We start from the raw sequence: 22,041 nt of genomic DNA on the forward strand, positions 1-22,041 counted from the left end.
AAACTAGGGAAAAGAAATCAAATACTTGGAAACTGAAAAATACCCTCCTGAAAAAAGACTGGGTTATAGAAGACATCAAGGAGGGAATAAGGAAATTCTTAGAAAGCAACGAGAATGAAAATACTTCCTATCAAAACCTCTGGGACACAGCAAAAGCAGTGCTCAGAGGTCAATTTATACCGATAAATGCACACATACAAAAAGAAGAAAGAGCCAAAATCAGAGAACTGTCCCGACAACTTGAGCAAATAGAAACTGAGCAACAAAAGAACCCATCAGGCACCAGAAGAAAACAAATAATAAAAATTAGAGCCGAACTAAATGAATTACAGAACAGAAAAACAACTGAAAGAATTAACAAAGCCAAAAGCTGGTTCTTTTGAAAAAATTAACAAAATTGATAAACCATTGGCTAGACTGACTAAAGAAAAACAGGAAAGGAAACAAATAACCCGAATAAGAAACGAGAAGGACCACATCACAACAGAGCCAAATGAAGTTAAAAGAATCATTTCAGATTACTACGTAAAATTGTACTCTAACAAATTTGAAAACCTAGAAGAAATGGACAAATTCTTGGAAAAATACTACCTACCTAAACTAACACATTCAGAAGTAGAACATTCAGAAGTAGCACATTCAGAAGTAGAACAACTAAATAGACCCATAACAAAAAAAGAGATTGAAACGGTAATTAAAAAACTTCCAACAAAAAAAAGTCCTGGCCCAGACGGCTTCACTGCAGAGTTCTACCAAACCTTCAGAGAAGACTTAACACCATTACTACTGAAGGTATTTCAAAGCATAGAAAAAGACGGAGTACTACCCAACTCATTCTATGAAGCTACCATCTCCCTGATACCAAAACCAGGTAAAGACATTACAAAAAAAGAGAATTTTAGACCTATATCCCTCATGAACATAGATGCAAAAATCCTCAACAAAATTCTAGCCAATAGAATCCAACAACACATCAAAAAAATAATTCACCATGATCAAGTGGGATTTATACCAGGTATGCAAGGCTGGTTTAATATCAGAAAAACCATTAACGTAATCCATCACATAAATAAAACAAAAGATAAAAACCACATGATCTTATCAATAGATGCAGAAAAGGCATTTGACAAAGTTCAACACCAATTTATGATAAAAACTCTTACCAAAATAGGAATTGAAGGAAAATTCCTCAACATAATAAAGGGCATCTATGCAAAGCCAACAGCCAATATCACTCTAAATGGAGAGAACCTGAAAGCATTTCCCTTGAGAACGGGAACCAGACAAGGATGCCCTTTATCACCGCTCTTATTCAACATCGTACTTGAAGTCCTAGCCAGGGCAATTAGGCTAGACAAAGAAATAAAGGGTATCCAGATTGGCAAGGAGGAAGTAAAGCTATCACTATTTGCAGATGACATGATCGTATACATGGAAAACCCTAAGGAATCCTCCAGAAAACTACTGAAACTAATAGAAGAGTTTGGAAGAGTCTCAGGTTATAAAATAAACATACAAAAATCACTTGGATTCCTCTATATCAACAAAAAGAACACCGAAGAGGAAATAACCAAATCAATACCATTCACAGTAGCCCCCAAGAAGATAAGATACTTAGGAATAAATCTTACCAAGGATGTAAAAGACCTATACAAAGAAAACTATAAAACTCTGCTACAAGAAATTCAAAAGGACACACTTAAGTGGAAAAACACACCCTGCTCATGGATAGGAAGACTTAACATAGTAAAAATGTCTATTCTACCAAAAGCCATCTATACATACAACGCACTTCCAATCCAAATACCAATGTCATATTTTACGGGGATAGAGAAACAAATCACTAATTTCATATGGAAGGGAAAGAACCCCTGGATAAGCAAAGCATTACTGAAAAAGAAGAAGAAAGTGGGAGGCCTCACTCTACCTGATTTCAGAACCTATTATACAGCCACAGTAGTCAAAACAGCCTGGTACTGGTACAACAACAGGCACATAGACCAATGGAACAGAATCGAGAACCCAGATATAAATCCATCCACGTATGAGCAGCTGATATTTGACAAAGGACCAGTGTCAGTCAACTGGGGAAAAGATAGTCTTTTTAACAAATGGTGCTGGCATAACTGGATATCCATTTGCAAAAGAATGAAACAGGACCCATACCTCACACCACGCACAAAAACTAACTCCAAGTGGATCAAAGACCTAAACATAAAGACTAAAACGATAAAGATCATGGAAGAAAAAATAGGGACAACCCTAGGAGCCCTAATACAGGGCATAAACAGAATACAAAACATTACCAAAAATGACGAATAGAAACCAGATAACTGGGAGCTCCTAAAAATCAAACACCTATGCTCATCTAAAGACTTTACCAAAACAGTAAAAAGACCACCTACAGACTGAGAAACAATATTCAGCTATGACATCTCAGACCAGCGCCTGATCTCTAAAATCTACATGATTCTGTCAAAACTCAACCACAAAAAGACAAACCACCCAATCAAGAAGTGGGCAAAGGATATGAACACACATTTCACTAAAGAAGATATTCAGGCAGCCAACAGATATATGAGAAAATGCTCCCGGTCATTAGCCATTAGAGAAATGCAAATTAAAACTAAGATGAGATTCCATCTCACACCAACTAGACTGGCATTAATCCAAAAAACACAAAATAATAAATGTTGGAGAGGCTGCGGAGAGATTGAAACTCTCATACACTGCTGGTGGGATTGTAAAATGGTACAACCACTTCGGAAATCCATCTGGCGTTATCTTAAACTGTTAGAAATAGAACTACCATACAACCCAGAAATCCCACTCCTCGGAATATACCCTAGAGATACAAGAGCCTTCACACAAACAGATATATGCACACCCATGTTTATTGCAGCTCTGTTTACAATAGCAAAAAGCTGGAAGCAACCAAGATGTCCGTCAACAGATGAATGCGTAAATAAATTGTGGTATATTCACACAATGGAATACTACGCATCGATAAAGAACAGTGACGAATCTCTGAAACATTTCATAACATGGAGGAATCTGGAAGGCATTATGCTGAGCGAAATGAGTCAGAGGCAAAAGGACAAATATTGTATAAGACCACTAGTATAAGATCTTGAGAAATAGAAAAAACGGAGAAGAATACATACTTTTGTGGTTACAAAGGGGGGGGGGAGGGAGGGAGGGAGGGAGGGAGAGGGCTTTTTATTGATCAATCAGTAGATAAGAACTGCTTTGGGTGAAGGGGAAGACAACACTCAATACAAGGAAGGTCAGCCTAACTGGACTGGACTAAAAGCAAAGAGGTTTCCGGGATAAAATGAAAGCTTCAAAGGTCAGCGGAGCAGGGGCTGGGGTCTGGGGAACTTGGTTTGAGAGGACTTCTAAGTCAATGGGCAAAATAATTCTATTATGAAAACATTCTGCATCCCACTTTGAATTGTGGCGCCTGGGGTCCTAAATGCCAACAAGCGACCATCTAAGATACATCAATTGGTCTCAACCCACCTGGAGCAAAGGCATAGGAAGAACACCAAGGTCACATGACAACTAAGAACTCAAGAGACAGAAAGGGCCACATGAACCAGAGACCTACACTATCCTGAGACCAGAAGAACTAGTTGGTGCCCGGCCACAATCGATGTCTGTCCTGTCAGGGAGCACAACAGACAACTGCTGAGGGAGCAGGAGACCAATGGGATACAGACCCCAAATTGTCATTAAAAGACCACACCTAATGGTATGATTGCTACTAGACGAATCCCAGAGACAATGCTCCCCAGAACTTCTAATGGCACAGGACAGGAACCATCCCCGAAGACAACTCATCAGGCATGAAAAGGACTGGTCAGTGGCGGGGAGAGAGATGCTGATGAAGAGTGAGCTAATTAAATCAGGGGGACACTGGAGAGTGTGTAGGCAACCCTTGACTGGAGGGAGGATGGGAAGATAGAGAGAGAGGGAAGATGGCAAAACTGGCACGAAACGAGAGACTGAAAGGGCTGACTCAGTAGGGGGAGAGCAAGTGGGAGAAGGGAGTAAGATGTATGTAAACCTACATGTGACAGACTGATTGGAATGGTAAATGTTCACTTGAAGCTTAATAAAAATTAATTAAAAAAAAAAATCAAGCTGAGTAAAAGAAGGAGCCCTGGTGGCACAGCAGTAAAAGGTTCAGCTGCTAACCGAAAGGTCAGCAGTTCGAATCCACCAGCTGCTCCTTGGAAACCCTATAGGACAGTTCTACTTTGTCCTATAGGGTTGCTATGAGTCGGAACTGACTCGACACCAACTGGGTTGGTTTTGGTTTTTGAGTAAAAGAAAACCCAAAAACCAAACCCATTGCCGTCAATTCCAACTCATAGCAACCCTATAGGACAGAGAACTACCCCATTGTGTTTCCAAGGCTGTAAATCTTTACGGAAGCAGACTGCCACATCTTTCTCCCATGGAGCAGCTGGTGGGTTCAAACCTCTGACCTCTAGGTTAGCAGCCGAGCACTTAGCCACAGCACCACCAGGACTCCTGAGTAAAAGAAGCCAGACTAAAAACAGAGTGCATGTTCTATGATTCCATTCCGATAGAATTCTAGGAAATGCAAACTGAAGTACGGTGACAGAAAGCAGATCAATGGGTGCCTCAAAAAGGGGTGGGGGTGGGGGGGCGTGGAGAGGGCCAGCAGGAAGGGAAACCTGAGGCTGATGGATAGATTCATTACCTGGACTATGGCTGGCTACGCAAACAAGCTTTCATTCCAGGGTAAGCGTAAACGGGTACAGGCTCGTGAGGAGTAATCTGACACTAACGACCGGCACAGGCTGTGGTACGGCAATTCCAAGTCTAGGCACAGATTCCAATGCAAGGGTTGGCAAACTAGGGTCTGCAGGCCAGATCCAGCTCTTGTAATTAAAGTTTGATCAGAACACAGCCCTGCCTGTTTGTTTTCCTGTTGTCTAGGCTACCGCTGCTTTCGTGGAGCCTCAGCCGTTGAGCAGTCGCAACAGAGACCACATGGCTCACAAGGCCTGAAGTATTTACTATGGAGGCCGTTACAGAAACCATGTGCCAACCCCTGCTGTATGCCAGGAGGCAGGTAAGGAGCCCACAAAAGCACTGTTTGTAACAGCAAAAAGTTGGGAAAACCACTGATAAGGAAGTGAATAAACAAACAAGGAATTCAAAAAAACCAAACCCGTTGTCATGACTCATAGTGGCCCTATAGGACAAACCAGAACTGCCCCACAGGGTCTCCAACGAGCACTTGGTGGAGTTGAACTTGCTGACCTTTTGGTTAGGAGCTGAACTCTTAACCACTGCGTCACTAGGGTTTCCAAACAAGGAATACTAGTCATTAATTAAAATAAGCTAGATCAACAGGTAGCAAACATGGAAGGTCTCAGGAACACAATACTGACTGAGGAGAGCAAACTGCATCACAATATCAACAAAAGGATGATATTAAAGACCCATAAAACAATACTATTACATATAAAAAATAGCAAAGCTAGAAGAATATTGGTGGCAAAAATATAAAAATTCATCTTTGTGGCTGCCCTGAGGAAAACAGTATTGGGTAGGGACAAAAATGGACCTCAACTTTACTTGTACATTTTTATCTCTTTTATTTAAAAAAAAAAAAAAATTAAAATGTATGTGGAAGACCAACAAGTTAAGCTGAAGTCTGAGGTGTACCAGCATCCTAAAGAAAACTGCGTACAGCAGCTTGCTGACATCCCCCGACTTGGAGACACGCAGTAACTGTTCGTTTTCGAAGCAGTAAAAGCTCGATAAATAAGGACCTTTTTTCCCCTTTATCTTCCTAAGTCAAAAGATTTCCCAATCGGAAATTTACTTTTCAGAGGGAACTTTGAAGCCGGGCCTCGGGTGCTCTGCATGCAGAACGCAGCTACAAAACAGACACACGCTGGAAGCTTCAAAGCACACCTACATCAACAGCCTGCGGGTACGGCTCGCGGTTTTCCACTGGGTCTCAGGAACCCAGCCAGGGACACCGGGACGATCCCTTGTGCACATGAGAAGGACTGTGACATATTAACATTCCACAGCAACAGCCACCAGATGCAGAAAGGCATTTTCCCTTTCAGAAGAGCAGATGGTGGTTAAGCTGCCAAGCCTCAGGGGCACTGTTGCCGTGACCAGTTAAAGGGCCCCAATGTGACCAAAGGACTCGCCCTGCACACCAAGAGCACAGGTGGAAGCCTCGGGTGCGCAAGTTCCCCCTTTGGCTATTTCAGGAGGAACTGCTGTTGTTGTTAGGTGCGGTCACGTCAGTTCCAACTCATAGCAACCCCACGTATGACAGAAGGAAACACGGCCTGGTCCTGCACCATCCTCACAATCATTGCTACGTCTCAGCCCATTGTTGCAGCCACTGTGTAAATCCATCTTGAGGGTCTTCCTCTTCTTCACTGACCCTCTACCTTACCAAGCACGATGTCCTTCTCCAGGGACTGATCCCTTCTGACATGTCCAAAGTATGAGACGTAGTCTCGCCATCCTTAAAACATCCTACGATGCTTTAAGCAAAATTATCTAAAACAAACCAAGCCCATTGCCATTGAGTTGATTCCAACTCATAGCAAACCTATAGGACAGAAAAGAACAGCCCATAGGGTTTCCAAGGCTGTAGTCTTTTTTTTTTTTTTTTAACTTTTATTGTGCTTTAAGTGAAAGTTTACATATCAAGTTGGACTCTCATACAAAAATTTATAAACACCTTGCTATATACTCCTAATTGCTTTCCCCTAATGAGACAGTACACTCCTTCTCTCCACTCTCTCTTTTCGTGTCCATTAGTCAGCTTCCGACCCCCTCTGCCTTCTCATCTCCCCTTTAGACAGGAGATGCCAACATAGTCTCATGTGTCTACTTGATCCAAGAAGCTCACTCTTCACCAGTATCATTGTCTATTCCATAGTCCAGTCCAATCCCTGTCTGAAGAGTTAGCTTTGGGAATGGTTCCTGTCTTAGGCTAACAAAGGTCTGGAGACCCTGACCTCTGGGGTCCTTCTAGTCTCAGTCAGACCATTAAGTCTGGTCTTTTTATGAGAATTTGGGATCTGCATCCCACAGCTCTCCTGCTCCCTCAGGGGTTCTCTGTTGTGTTCCCTGTCAGGGCAGTCATCGCGTGTAGCCAGGCACCATCTAGTTCTTCTGGTCTCAGGCTGATGTAGTCTCTGCCTTTATGTGGCCCCTTCTGCCTCTTGGGCTCATAATTACCTTGTGTCTTTGGTGTTCATTCTCCTTTGCTCCAGCTGGGTTGAGACCAATTGATGCATCTTAGATGGCCGCTTACGAGCATTTAAGACTTCAGACACCACTCCCCAAAGTGGGATGCAGAATGTTTTCTTAATAGATTATGTCAATTGACTTAGATAATCCCTGAAACCATGGTCCCCAAACCCCTGCCCCTGCTACGCTGGCCTTCAAAGCATTCAGTTTATTCAGGAAACTTCTTTGCTTTTGGTTTAGTCCAGTTGTGCTGACCTCTCCTGTACTGTGTGTTGTCTTTCCCTTCACCTAAAATACTTCTTATCTACTATCTAATTAGTGAAAACCTCTCTGCCTCCCTCCCTCCCCCCTCTCGTAACCATCAAAGAATATTTTCTTCTCTGTTTAAACTATTTCTCGAGTTCTTATGATAGCGGTCTTATACAATATTTGTCCTTTTGCAGCTGACTAATTTCACCCAGCGAAATGCCTTCCAGATTTCTCCATGTTATGAAACGTTTCACGGATTCATCACTGTTCTTTATCGACGCGTAGTATTCCATTGTGTGAATATACCATAATTTATTTATCCATTCATCCATTGATGGGCACCTTGGTCGCTTCCATCTTTTTACTATTGTAAACAGTGCTGCAATAAACATGGTTGTGCATATATCTGTTCGTGTAAAGGCTATTATTTCTCTAGGATATATTCCAAGGAGTGGGATTGCTGGATTATATGGTAGTTCTATTTCTAGTTTTTTAAGGAAGTGCCAAATTGATTTCCAAAGTGGTTGCACCATTTTACATTCCCACCAGCAGTGTATATGTGTTCCAGTCTCTTCACAACCTCTCTAACATTTATTATTTTGTGTCTTTTGGATTAATGCCAGCCTCGTTGGATTGAGATGCCAAGGCTATAATCTTTACAGAAGCTGACTGCCACATCTTTCTCCCAAGGGTGGCTGGTAGGTTGGAACTGCCAACCGTATAGTTAGCAACCAAGCTCTTAACCAGTGCACTATCAGGGCTCTATTTAAAATACGTAGCCATTAATTCTACTGGGAAAATACACACACTTAAAATCACTCATTAGAATTCTTGGCTGACAAAGCGAACTACCCCACAACTTTCTGATTTTAAAAAACAAAGATGCATTTTTACTTTTTAAGACAACTGTGGCAGAACTTCCCCACGGCGTTCGAGCCCCACTAGCTGAGCCTGCAGGTGTTCACCCACCAGCCGGTGCCCAGGGAAGGGCAGGGGCTCTATAACGAGAATGGCTGGGAGGCCAGACACCAGTAGCGCACACAGGTCAAAGCCCGCCTGGCCCAGGCCCCAGTCTCTCACTCTGCAGTCAGCCCGGGTAGGCAGGGCACGAGAGGGAGGGACACGGCAGGAAGGGGAAGCCAGGGAGTCAGAGCAGAGCAGGGGTTCCTGACTCCTGAGCACCCCAACACGCAAGGCTGCTGCCCTCCAGGCCAGGGCTGGATGTGAGTGCCAGGCAGCGACCCACCCATAAAGAGCCCTCATTTTCTCTCCTCCCCACTGACAGGGAGGGGCGGGATGGACTTAAACAGCAGTCAGCTAGCATTACACGTTATCATACAGTCTGACAATATGCTTCTAGTTTTACATATAAATGGGGGAAACAGACTGCTCGAATGCCTGTGTTCACAGAAATCACTCCATTACCTTCTCGCCAGCTCTGGGTGACTGCTGCAATTTCTCATAATCTTTCTTGGTCTCCAAAATTTTTTTTACAAGTCCACCTGTTGAAAATCAGCAGTTTTACGTTAAAATTTAGTCTCTGCCACAGGAAGCTACTTTAAACAGATGGGGCAGGGGAGGAATACTAACTGCTCATTATTCCTTTTTCTGCCGTGAAAACTCACCCTCTGCTGTCGAGTCGATTCCGACTCACAGAGACCCTATAGTGAAAACAGCTCCACATGATCTTTATTGATAAAAGAAAGTCTGCAATAGATGGATACGGCAGCTGGTGCTGACATTAACTACAGAATTTCAAAGCATTTCAAGGAAATCAGTTCCTTGAAAGGTAAAAAAAACTTCAGAAATAAAATCGACTTTCTATTTCCAAACATTAAGAAGAAATGTAGATTAACATCCAAATAGATAAACACCAATTGCAAATAGAGATGAGAATTGTGAATTGCTTCTAGGTACTAACACTTCCTTTATATTGGGGCAAGAGTCATTCAATTTCCTTAAAAAATAATTGTTGTTAGGTGCTGCTGAGTTGATTCATACTCACAGCGACCCCATGTGTTACAGAGTGCAACTGCCCCACAGCGTTTCCTAGGTTCTAATTCTTACGGGAGCAGATTGCCAGGTCTTTCTCCTGAGGAGCTGCTGGGTAGATACGAACCACCAACCCTTTAGTTAGCTGCTGGGCGCTTAACTACTACACCAGGAGGGTTCCTTAAAAAGGAATTACCCGCAGGTAAATAAATTCACATGGGAAACCCTGGTGGCGTAGTGGTTAAGTGCTATGGCTGCCAACCAAGGGGTCGGCAGTTTGAATCCGCCAGGCGCTCCTTGGAAGCTCCTTGGAAACTCTACGGGGCAGTTCTACTCTGTCCTGTAGGGTTGCTATGAGTCTGCTTGAGGGCAGTGGGTGGTGGGTGGGGTAAATGCATATGAAAAAGCAATTTCTTTAAATGCTGTTTCACTCAAGCCTTGACATGAGACTGGCTGGATGGGCTCTGGTGTGTCAACATGGTGGAGGGCTGTACCGCCCAGACTAGGTTGCTACGGAATCAATGCCAGGACACATCGTTAGGTTAAAAAAAAGGCAGAACGGAGAAAAATGTAGGGACCAATAAATGAATACAAACACATACCTACTGACATATAAAAACAAAAAACTATTCCAAATAAACATAAAAAAACAAAACTCACTGCCATCGAGTTGGTACTGACTCATAGCGACCCAATAGGACAGAGTAGACCTGCCCCACAGGGTTTCCATGGAGTGGCTGGAGGATTTGAACTGTGGACCTTCTGATTGACAGCTGAGCTCTTAACCACTACACCACCAGGCTTCAATTTACACGCGATCCTTCTAAACCCCACACAGAGGAGAGGAGCCACGCCGCCGCACACACCCTCCCGTGCGCTCGCGCCCAGAACCTACCATGCTTCTCGTCCTCTTCCAGTTCCACGGCTGGAACCTGAGCAGGAAGAAAGGAGGGAAAGAAAAGGTTCAGACTTGCTGAGTTCTCAAAGTCATGTTGCTGTGCATCTCAGAAAGGAGTGGCAAAATTAATGAGGATAAAAAAAACAACGGACAAATCAGAGAAAAGGTTTCCCTACATAAATCTCAAAGCTGGAGTGTGCATTCCAGCGAGTTTACGTGTCGTCACAAACACACCATGTCAATCTCCGACATTTCAGAGAGCTGAGGGGCAGTTTCCACCACAAACTGATCGTCCTCCTCGTTCTCAGAGTTCTGGGAGTCCGCGATCACGTTTGAGACGGCCTTCCCACTCCCCGCCCTAAACACAGGAAACGAAATCGAATTAGGAATTTCACATCCGGCACAAGTCTTCAGCAATCCCAGGTCTGAGCTTTGTCCACTGTTACCTGAGAAGAGCTTAACGAGCCGCCACCTCTAGGACCATATCACAAAAGGTAAGGGGAGGCAGAGACAAATTCTCGCGGTCACGGTGCTCCCGGTGAAGCCCCCCACCTTGACGCGGCTCTCTGGCCCAGCCTCCTCCCAGGCCACCTGTACCCCCTCATCCCCGTCCTACCCTCCCCATCCCGTTTTCAAGTTTTCCCATCACCCGTAGGCACGATTCTTCCTACCCCACATTCACACACACACACACACCATTCACCCACACGTCCCATGAGCTCCGCTCATCAGCCCCCCAAGTGGCTGACAACTTTTCGAAGGCCCCAGGGATAGAACCTCCCTGTCACGTCAGTCTCACCTGTCTACAGCTAACACCTCTGCGCTCTCCTGGCGTTTGACGCGGGGGGGAGCTGGTCTTGCACTCCCAGGCCGAGGTATTTTTCTAAACCCAAACAATCGAAAACAGGAAAAGTCACACATTTCAGAATAGAGGAAAGAAAGCCCACGTTAACATTAACGCTGATTTCCAGACCCTTAAGAACATGCTGGTGAGGACACAGTCAGCAAAACAGCAAGAATATTCCATCAGACTGACGACTAAAAAGTCTCCGTTTTTCAATCTTCTATTTCCAGTAATTTCAAGGTATGAAAAATAATAATTTAATATAACTATCAGTAATAAAAACACGATGTAATTTAGCCCTCAATTTTTTTTTATGGATGTCCCTAAACCTCTAGAATGTCCTAGTTGCAGTTAGATGTCTCTCAGGTGGAGCCCTGGTGGTGCAGTGGTTAAGCATTCAGCTGCCAACCAACAGGTCAGCAGTTCGAATCCACCAGCCGCTCCTTGGAAACCCTGTGGGACAGCTCTACTCCGTCCTATAGGATCGCCACGAGTCGCAATCGATGCGACAGCAACGGGTTTGGTTTGGTTTTAGTATATCTCAGACACAGAAAAATTAACTGTTTTTTTCTCTCTTTGTACAAATATGTCCTCATAATTAACCTTGAGCATGAAATAAATAGCAAAAGTACAGAAAAAAGCACTCCAGCTGTGCCCTGGGTGTGACAGTCTTCCAAGGTAACAGCAGTAAAAACCACAGACCTGAGATTGGATGAAAGCTCGTTTGGGATTTCTGAATTCTCTGACACCTCGGACTTCTCTTGGCCAGTGGGTCCACTGTCTCCTTCTAAAAAGACAACAGTCCAACCAACAATTCACAAAGGAAGAAGCACAAACAACCAGTAAACACTTGAAAAGACAGCAACTGAAAAATTACAAGTATAAACGAGTTGTTTTTTCATCTATCATTTTGATAAGACAAAAGAGGCTTTTGATATCTGAATTTGGTGAAGATTTGGAGAAATGCGCACACGTGGGCCTTGGAAATCACACTGGTTTGACTTGTCAGGAAATCTTTTAATACGGCCTAAGAAAGGAAAAGGACACGTGCGTGAATATATACGTGTCAAGGTGTCCAGCACATAGATCATCACCAGATAGTGGCCAATGAGAGAGGGCTGCTAAGTAACTCACGGTATAGTCACGTTAGGCTTTTTTGTGTACAAGTCACCATTTTAATACATTATCAACACAGTATGACAACGTATCTGGTGATTACGCATACACGGGGATCTAGATGGATATTCATTAAAGCTACAAACAGTGGAATTATCAGTACCTTTTATTTTATTCTTCATATTTTTCTGAAACTCAAAAGTTTTTTACTTCAGGTATTACAATATTATTCTTATAATCTTAACAAAGCTTGCTTCATTTTGATGAAAGGCCCAGGCCATTGAGATAATTAAATTTGCTGCATTGTTTAAAGTAAAAGAGCTTTACTTTGGAGAATAATAAAAATAAATGAAATAATGAAAATATAATTTATACTCTGGAAAAAAATCTGAAATGTAGTCTTTTGAAATAAAACATACAAATTAAATCTTATACCAGTATAGTCAAGATACGTTTCCTTAAAATGAGTTACATGCATGAATGCAATTTAATGATAAAAACATAAACCTGAAATGACATGTTCTATCAGATATTCACGATGTACACCAAACTCATTTACTGAATGCCATTCCTTACCTGCGTCACTGGGGGAGTCCCCTAAAAGAAAGCAGATGGAAAAATTAACGTTTGTGTCAGTAAGTCTTAGAGTATCACACAAGCATAGCAGAACTAGAGGAGGGCGACTGTGGCCCTTTATAAGGAAAAGCCACCATTCCTCAGAGCCTCATCTAGTGCCCTGCTGCCTCTGTTTTACTTTCAAAGACAGAGAGACAAGAACAAACAAACAAAACTGTGAGGCATAAAACGTTACCATGTGAAAACAGGAAACAGGGATAAGAGGAGAGTATCACAGAGTTAATGTTAAATTTTGGTTTTAGACAAAAGTTGATAAAACCAGGAAGCCACAAAAAGATGGACTCCCAAACATAAGAGGAGGTGACAGTCCTCAGCCAGGCAAAACCCACTGACCGAGCCATTATGGCCGAGCCATTTTTACGACCCTGGGTGGAACCACACAACAGCCCATTCACGCGACTGCACAAGTGTGTTTCTGTCAGCCTCTCCATACGTGGATGGGAATCACATCTCAAGCGCAAGGCGGGCCTACCTTTGCCCCTGCCCCAGGATCCTTCTCCAAGGGCTGCTTTTGGGGATGGATATGACCTGTGCTAAGTCAAATCTCAAGTTCCCTGAGGTCACAAGCGAAGTGGGAGCATGGAAGGGGTGGTCTCAAAACCATAGGTGGACCACCTTTCTGTTACCTCTTAAAACCCACGAGCTCATCTACAGAAGAATCCAGACTGTATGTGTCCATGCCACTCACTGGGGAATTCTCCAGAGAGCGGAGGGGCCCAGCCACACTGGGAGGGGGCACCTCCTTGATCAGGGCCTCCACCAGGATGGCCTGCAGGTACCCCCTGAGGATCCAGGCCCTGGATTATTTTGGGATCCACAGCAAACACAGACTGAAGGTACTCCTCAGACCCCTCTAGGTTTTCCACTTACACGGTGCCCCAGAGGGTGGCTCTAGGGGTGGCCAAGCTTCAGGGTCATAGGAACTCGGAGACACTGTAGGGTACTGTCGTATGGGACAAAGGAGAACCCAGAGGTCCCAAGTGGGGCAGTCGTACAGGCCAGACAGCACAGAGGCCAGGCCTGGGCCAGCAGACCACCCATGGGAGCCAAGGGACTGGGAGACAGTGGTCAGTAGGAGCCTGGAGAACATGCGTTCCAGACAGCACCATGATACGACAGTGTGAAAACAAGCAGCGCTGAGCTGTGGGCCGAGGGGTGAGGAAGGGACTTTGGGGAACAGGGCGTCAGGGGCTTGAGCAAAGGGCAGAGGGCTGTGGAGACCCAGGAGTCGTGGCAACAGGCCCTCCTCCACAGTGCATGGTGGGTCGGTGTCCTGACCAGGCCAGCACACAGTTGTCCTGTGTGGCTGAGACACAGACCCAGTTCCCTGGACCCTAAATTCCCAGCTCTTTCTAAAAACACTCCTGCCATCAGGGTGTTTGGGGACAACTGCAGGGTCACCTGGAGCTCAGAAAGACTCCTGAGAGGGGATGACACATTCTCAGACTGAGACACAGATGGTAAGGGAACAAAGAAGACCGTCTCCTTTCCGTGGATGGGGTCCCTGACCGAACAGACACTTCCTGTCCTCGGCTTCCTGGCCCCTCACATGGCCAACACCTTCCTTACTGAAACATCCTCCCCTCCTCTGCCCTGGGGCTGCTCTCCTCAGACTCCCCTGCTGGCCCAGTCCTCCTCTGAATGCCAGCCAGAGTCCCTCCCCTCACACTGCTCCCTCACAGGACGTCTCGCCGACACCAGCATCACACCCAGGCTCCCTGCCACCTGTGCCCCCACAACTCTCAGATTCAGATCTTCACGCCAGACCTTTCCTCTATGCTCCAGGCTGGGTCCTCCCCTTAGATGGCTAGGAGGCACAAGCACAGAGTGTCCAAGCCAAGGATGCTACCTCATGACCATCCTGGGAACACAGCCACTTCCCCTCCATCACTCCACCATCATCCAAGTCAATGACTACCTCATGACCATCCTGGGAACCCATCCACGTCTCTTCCATCACCCCATCATCATCCAAGCCAAGGACGCTACCTCATGATCATCCCGGGAACCCGTCCACTTCTCCATCACCACATCATTGTCCAAGCCAAGGGTGTTACCACATGACCATCCTGGGAACTCGTCCACTTCTCCTCTATCACCCCACCGTCCTCCAAGCCAACGACTCTACCTCATGACCGTCCAGGGAACCTGTCCACTTCCCCTCCATCACCCCACCATTGTCCAAGCCAACAACTCTACCTCGTGACCATCCAGGGAACCTGTCTACTTCTCCTCCACCACCCCACCATTGTCCAAGCCAACAACTCTACCTTGTGACCATTCTGGGAACCTGTTCACTTCCCCTCCATCACCCCACCATCGCCCAAGCCAAGGACACTACCTCATGACCACCCAGGGAACCCGTCCACTTCCATTCATCACTCCACCATCATTCAAGCCAACGACTCTACCTCGTGATCATCCTAGAAAGCCATCCACTTCCCCTCCATCACTCCACCATCGTCCAAGCCAATGACTCTACCTTGTGACAATCCTGGGAAACTGTCCACTTCTCCTCCATCACCCCACCATCATCCAAGCCAACAATTCTACCTCATGACCATCCTGCAAACCTGTCCACTTCCCCTCCATCACCCTACCATTGTCCACGCCAATGACTCTACCTCGTGACCATCCCAGGAACCTGTCCACTTCTTCCTCCATTACCCCACCATTGTTCAAGCCACTCTCATCTCGTCTCTGAACTATTCTTTAAGTCTCCCAAATAAGCACAGATGCTCTTTTTAAAATCCAAGTATGATTGTGTCACCCCTCCTAAAAATATCATTGGGCCCCACCGCTCTTAGTAAAGACTAGACTCCCTAGTGTGGCCCAGGGCTGGGCACAAATCCACCCCAACTCTCTGTCCACCATTCTTCAGCTGCTCATGCAGGTCCTTCTGCCAGAAACCTCCCAGTACCCTCCCAGGCCACTCACAGCCCGGTCCCCAAAGACACCATCCCCCACCTGGACAGCTTCAGATCCCCTTGTTCCCTGGACGCACTGTTTCCTCGCAGGCTGGTGGCCGTCTAACTCACTCACCAGCACACGTTTTGCCTTAGCTCAGAACATAGCTGACACACAGCTGGCTCACAGCATGTGCTTTCTGTCCGAGTGCATCAAAAGTCCAGCCCGTGGCCCCAGCCCTTCACAGCATCACCGGCCACACCCCCGCCATCTACCTGTCCCCAGCCCAGTGGCCACACCTACACAGACCCAGGTTCCTGGAACACCACAGGCAGTGATGTGGGGCACTGGCACCCGCCAAGCCTGCTTGGAGCTCCAGGATCTTAAAATCAAAGACGGAGAAAAAAATAGGCCAAAACCAGGATCTTACTGTGGTACCACTTTGGGCACTGAAGGAACATTCAGATGGAAAAATCACACTTGGAGTGATCTAGTCCCCTTGACCTTGAAGTTCTGGGGGGCACTGCTGAACCTGGGGGATGCTTAGGCAGTTAAGTGCAGAACCCCGCAGGAGGCCCACACGAGCCAGTCCAATGTGACACAGCAGTGCCCCTGGTTCCGTTCCAGCTCATTTAAAAGACCAAGAGAGCTCCACTTGCCATGGTCAGGGCTCCCCTAGCAGGACAGCAAGAGGCTGGACTCTACGTGGGCCAGAGACCAGGTGAGACCTGCGGCTTGAGACCTCCCTGCACACCTCCCCGCTTTCCTCAGAGGCACGCTCACCGGAAGAGGCATGGGCAAGGGGTCAGGCCTCTTACCTTGCCGTTTCGCTGCTGGCTCTGGCTCAGCATTCTCCCGCCACAGACTAGCTGAATTATCATCTGAAATGCTAGCTGAACGAGTATTAGCTTCTCTTGTTCCTGACATGAAACAGCGTAAGATTGGTCGTTAAGTCTGTGCACACGAGGGCCGGGGTCAACGGCTTTACCAGCACACAGCACACGCACCATCTACGTTTGCCCACACTGCAAGTTTACCAAGCACTGGCCAAAGGCACCTCCTGGGACCATGCCTCAGGAACTTCCTCCCCCTGCCCTGGTCTGCGGTTGAGAGAAAGGCAAAGGGGGCCTAGACTGAGCTGACCCCAGTCCATCAGCCTGGGTGAGGGCTTAGGACCCCTCAGCAAAGGCAGACCAGTCCCTTCACTTCTCATTTCTAGAGCCAGCCTGACACTACCTGTCTCCACCAGTGCCCACTGCAGCCAGGCCCAGGAGGTGAGGAGCTGCAAACAGGTGGCTGCTTTGGGAAAGCAGGAGAAGAAAACCAGCTTTAACACAGTGCACCTGCTAGAAGGAGCCCTGGTGGCACAGTGGTTAAGTGCTCGGCTGCTAACGGAAAGATCAGCAGTTCAAACCCCTCAGCCGCTCCACGAGAGAAAGATGTGGCAGTCTGCTCCCATAAAGATTACAGAATTGGAAGCCCTGTAGGGTGGCCTACAGGGTCACCATGAGTTGGAATCAACTCAATGGCAATGGGTTTGGTTTTGACTTGGGTACCGTCCTAGATATACTGAAAATTCTCAAATACTTAGCTACTGGTTACTGACTGATGAGCCAAAGTTGGTGGAAAAAAAATCAAAAAACCTGAGAAATTAAATATTTTTTCTTTTAAAAGCAAAAAGTATGGAGGAAGAGGTATGCTGCTAGGGAAACAGGTTTTGAATCTTGGCAGTACCCAGAGCTGGCAGACCACCCTGTTCACTAAAGGACCCACCACTCCCCGGAAAAAATCGAGAGACAAAAATAAAACTGAAAACATGTTCTCTTCCCTAAAACACAATTTTACAAATTCTTAAAACTATTCAAAGAAATCATTTATATCAGAATTACTCTGTCATTAACTAGCACGGAACTGCTTTATGTATGTGAGAGAACTACAGAAAACAGACAACATAAAATGTTCTGAGGATACTTGTTTCAAACTGTAAGAATGATGCGGACTTAAACAGTCTGATTCAAACAGTTAATTATAATATTTTATCGAGGGCAGCTAAAAATCAATATGAAATGTTACTACATCTTATAAAAACAAATCAAAGGTAGATATAAGCTTGGCAGTTGTAGACCATCAATGTCAGAAGAAAACAGCCCAATGATTTTAAGCTCTGTAAGACTTTATCTGGCAGTGTCCAGCATTTCCTATTGGTGAGTACGAAGCCCCCAGCACAGTAAAGAAACCACAAATGCACTGTCTCGTCTCTGTATCCCAAGGACACTTTGCACAACTTTATCTTTCCAAAGCTCTAGTGCAATCCTTAAGTAAGCCTTCCTAAACTCCAGATTCCTTCAGGAGAAAGAGCTCAGACAGACCACACATGCTGATAAATAATACTACAATCAAGTCTTAATCATAGAGGCAGATTAACCAGTGTGCCAAATAACAGCTTCAAAAAAGGAAATGGTTAAGAGCTACAGCTGCTAACCAAAAGGCCAGCACTTCGAATTCACCAGCTGCTCCTTGGAAACTCTATGGGGCAGTTCTACTCTGTCCTGCAGGGTCGCTATGAGTCAGAATCAATGCTATAGAAAAAAATTTTCTTCCCCCAAAATTAAAACTATGTACTACGAATCAGCAAAAAAAATCAACACATTAGTGAAATGTGTGGCTTGGAACCACGTGGCAACTGAGGAGTGAGGCTGTGGGCCTTGGCGTCTAGGTGGCCCAGGCTCAAAGGCTTGCACGTCCATTCACTGAACGCTCCCCCGAGCAGGCTCCTGACCACCTGATGGCCGAAGACTAAAAGGATAACGTGCAGGAAGGAAGGAAGGGGCACTGTGCTGGCCAGGAGGCCCCGTGCCCTCACCAACCAGACAGGCAGCCCACACACCACTACCCGAATGCCAGTCTGCCAGTGCTCAGCGCAAACTGTAGCCACACCGAGGTCCTGGACGTGATGGAATAACTAGTGTTGAGAACAAGGGCCTCGTCTCACCCAGCGGGCAGCCTGGCAGGCAGGCACAACACACAACGAGAAGGGTGCCACACCCCCCACACTGGGCGACGTCTCACCCGCATCTCGTCAAGCCTTCAGACCTAACAGAAAATACCAGAGGGAGGAGCAGAGCAGAGGTCAACAATCAGAAAATACAGAAGGCGCAACAGTCTACAAGACAAGCAACCTTATCTCAACAAAAATCACCACTCAGGGGAAAAGAAAAAAAACATGAAAAACACCTCTGGGACAACTGGGATACCACCTGGGGTCTTAGATGCCTTCGGGGAATTACAGCTCTGTTAGGAGTGACATTAGTTTTGTGGCTATGCAGGGAAATATCTTTTTTTTTTCTTTTTTTTGAGCTGCATGCTAATGTATTTATGGGAAACGTGTCAGGACATCTTTCACATACTTTAAAATGGTTTATAAAAATCTACAGCCACAGATGAAGCAAATATGGTAAAACGTTAGAACTGATGAGTCTGTGTGTTAATCATACTAATCCTTCTACTTTACCGTATTTTTCATAATTAAAAAGTTGAAATAATGAAATAAAATGAGGGAATCCAAGCAAGATACACATAAGGCTTAACAGGCCAGAAAACCCGAGGCTGCCCTGCAACTACGACGAGAACAGGCAGGTTGAGCAGTCTGCGTCGCAACACGCAGTGAGAGGAGAAACAGTTCACCTTTTGAGAAAGAACGTGTAAATTCCTGTTGAGCCCTTGAAGCCCCCAGAAAAGCAAAACATCAACCACAAAGCCAGGTGCCCTCTTCTGCGGGCCCTGGTGAAGCACAGCAGGTGATGGTGGGCCCCGGGCAGCAGGCACAGGGCCTGGGGCCTGACCAGTCGGCACTCGTGGGCACGACTGTCCTCTGACCCTAAGAATGAAGGCACCTGTTATGAAAGGCTGACTGACCAGACCCAAAGGCCCTGGACCTGGAAATCACATTCAGCGAGAGAGACTGAGGTACTTCCGCTGCCGAAAAGCCCAATTTCAAATGCTCGGACGTCAGTAAAAGCCTTCAGCTGGTTGAAGGCTGCATCTGTGAGTGGCTGGCTGTGATGACAGGGACTTGTGCAGGGGGCCATCAGTGGCAGTGAAGGAGGACTCCGACCACCCCCGACACGAGGACCGTGCAGTGCGGGGGACCCTGCTCACGGCCACCAGGGGGCGGCAGCCTCATTCTCATCTCTGGCAAAGGAGCTCAGCAGAGAAACAGGACTTTGCGGTCTTGTGCGCTTCTTAGCAGCCGACCTCAGCGATCTCCACACTTAGAGATGCTAGCTATAAAGCGCTCAGTATATTTCTAAGTAACTATTTCAGTTTACATTGAATCCATTTGCACCAAATTAGGAAGGGATTTGTTTTGGGGTGCTCTATGGCCCCCTGCCCCCATGACGCCTCTTCAACTAAAGTGACACAAAATAAGTGAAGCAGGGTCTGTGCCTCGTGTGCCTCGGACACGCTGGCCATGTTACACGCTGGCCATGTTACACGCTGGCCATGTTACACGCTGGCCATGTTACACGCTGGCCACGTTACGGGCCTCATCCCATCTCCCCTCAAGGCAGGTGACTCTACACACCCCCTTACAGAGGAGGAAGTGAGCTCAGAGAACCCACCCATGCGCCAGCTCCAGGCGGGGAGGTCCTGCGCTCCTGCCGTCCCCTGGACTCGGATGCAGGGTCCTGTGTATACCGCGGCTGCCCGGCTGCCCTGTGGACGGCAGTCACCTCTCGCACCACCACCCACCTCTCTGTCCTGCGATACAGGGACCGCCTGGGCGTTTCCCGCTGGCAGGAGCCCTCGGCTGAGAAAAACTCCGGCAGAAATAAAAGCCAGGACACAGTTTAGCAACAGCATGTATGCCCCTTGTGAAAAGCGTTTTCATCAGTAAGGAGCCATTCCACTCCCATTTAGTCACCGTTTGTTCAGTCATCCCAGACTGCCAAAGACCTAGATACACCATGTGTGGGGTGACCCACTTGGGACAAAGAGACAAAGATCACCTAAGAGGCTGTGCCGATAATGGAGGAGGATATACACCTCCTAGAAATGTGAGTTCTCCAGGGCAAAGCGCTTGTACAGGGAATATGCTTATCATTATTCTAGCTAAAATCACAAAAACGAAAACAATGCTCAGATAGCTAGAAGGTAAGTTCAGCCTAGAAATTATTTTATCCTTCCCTAGAGTCAAGATTCACACTATATTTTACCCTAAATGTTACTCAAGAATTTTAACGTTTCTGAAGAATGTGGCCCAAAGTCACAGAAGGTGGCAGTCACTGATATTTAACCACGAGTTATCCCTTTTGGAATTCCGAATGCACACGTCTAATCACTCCCTATTGTCAGCAGGGCTGACGATTGTGTGCCAGCCTTAACATTAAGCCGTGGGAACAACTTCCCCGACGGGCTGTAAGCACGCACCTCACAGATCTTCATCGTGGGATATTTTGTTCACATAACAAACTGGGAGAGGGTGAAGATTAAAAAAAAAAAAAACAATTCTCCACCTAACCAGCCACATCAGTTTGTAAGATTCCAGTAGCAAGATGAAGACAGCATCCTGAGCTGGGCATAAAAATAAATCAGCCATGCAGAAAGGGCACGTGTAAGGCTGACTTCATGCGCAGTTATTCTGTATTATGTCACAGGGAATAGAGCATCGAGTCATCTCTGGCCTTCAGTACATAGTGAAAAGTAAGACGATCATTCGACTGGTTAGAATAAAAATACCTAAGTTATAGCTACGCTGGAATTAAACACTTCACATCAAAGTGGTGAGAATTTGGACTAGAGAAGATATTTTTCTTACCTATTTCTGAAGCTGTTGTTTCCTGATCTGGTTCGTTATTTAATCCAGACACTATGGAGTCTAAAATTTTAGCTGAAATATTATCTTCCTTTCTTCCTGACATGAAATAGTTAACAACACATTAAAACATGTACTGGCTTTGTGTTTGGTTGCTTTAGTTAGGGTTTACAGGGTTCTAGGTCGAGGTCACCAACAGGATGTCCTATGAGGCTCAGTGGTCAGTCCTCAGACTCCAGGTAACTCACTCTAATAGAAGAGTCCATGGACACCCCCCTCCTTCCCTCCGGGTACCCCCTCCCTGCCTCCCTCCGGGCT

At 46.1% G+C, this 22,041-nt stretch overlaps 1 protein-coding gene across 4 annotated transcripts in view; it reads right to left on the bottom strand.

Moving 5' to 3' along the window:
• Nucleotides 1-22,041, bottom strand: part of TRAF3IP1 (TRAF3 interacting protein 1) — a 75,256-nt gene that overhangs the window by 33,503 nt on the left and 19,712 nt on the right. For 3 of the 4 annotated variants that reach the window (XM_064286444.1, XM_064286443.1, XM_064286445.1), the window contains 6 exons: nt 12,942-12,962; nt 11,952-12,036; nt 11,205-11,288; nt 10,640-10,763; nt 10,403-10,439; nt 8,941-9,017 (listed from right to left, as the gene is read on the bottom strand). In XM_064286444.1, the coding sequence (XP_064142514.1) occupies nt 8,941-9,017; nt 10,403-10,439; nt 10,640-10,763; nt 11,205-11,288; nt 11,952-12,036; nt 12,942-12,962 (428 nt within the window). Of the gene's footprint in view, nt 1-8,940; nt 9,018-10,402; nt 10,440-10,639; nt 10,764-11,204; nt 11,289-11,951; nt 12,037-12,941; nt 12,963-16,726; nt 16,829-21,726; nt 21,823-22,041 lie in introns of all 4 variants that reach the window. The other variant, XM_064286446.1, reaches the window with a different exon arrangement.

This window comes from Loxodonta africana, chromosome 6 (genome assembly GCF_030014295.1).
Source record: "Loxodonta africana isolate mLoxAfr1 chromosome 6, mLoxAfr1.hap2, whole genome shotgun sequence".
Classification (NCBI taxonomy): Eukaryota; Metazoa; Chordata; class Mammalia; order Proboscidea; family Elephantidae; genus Loxodonta; species Loxodonta africana.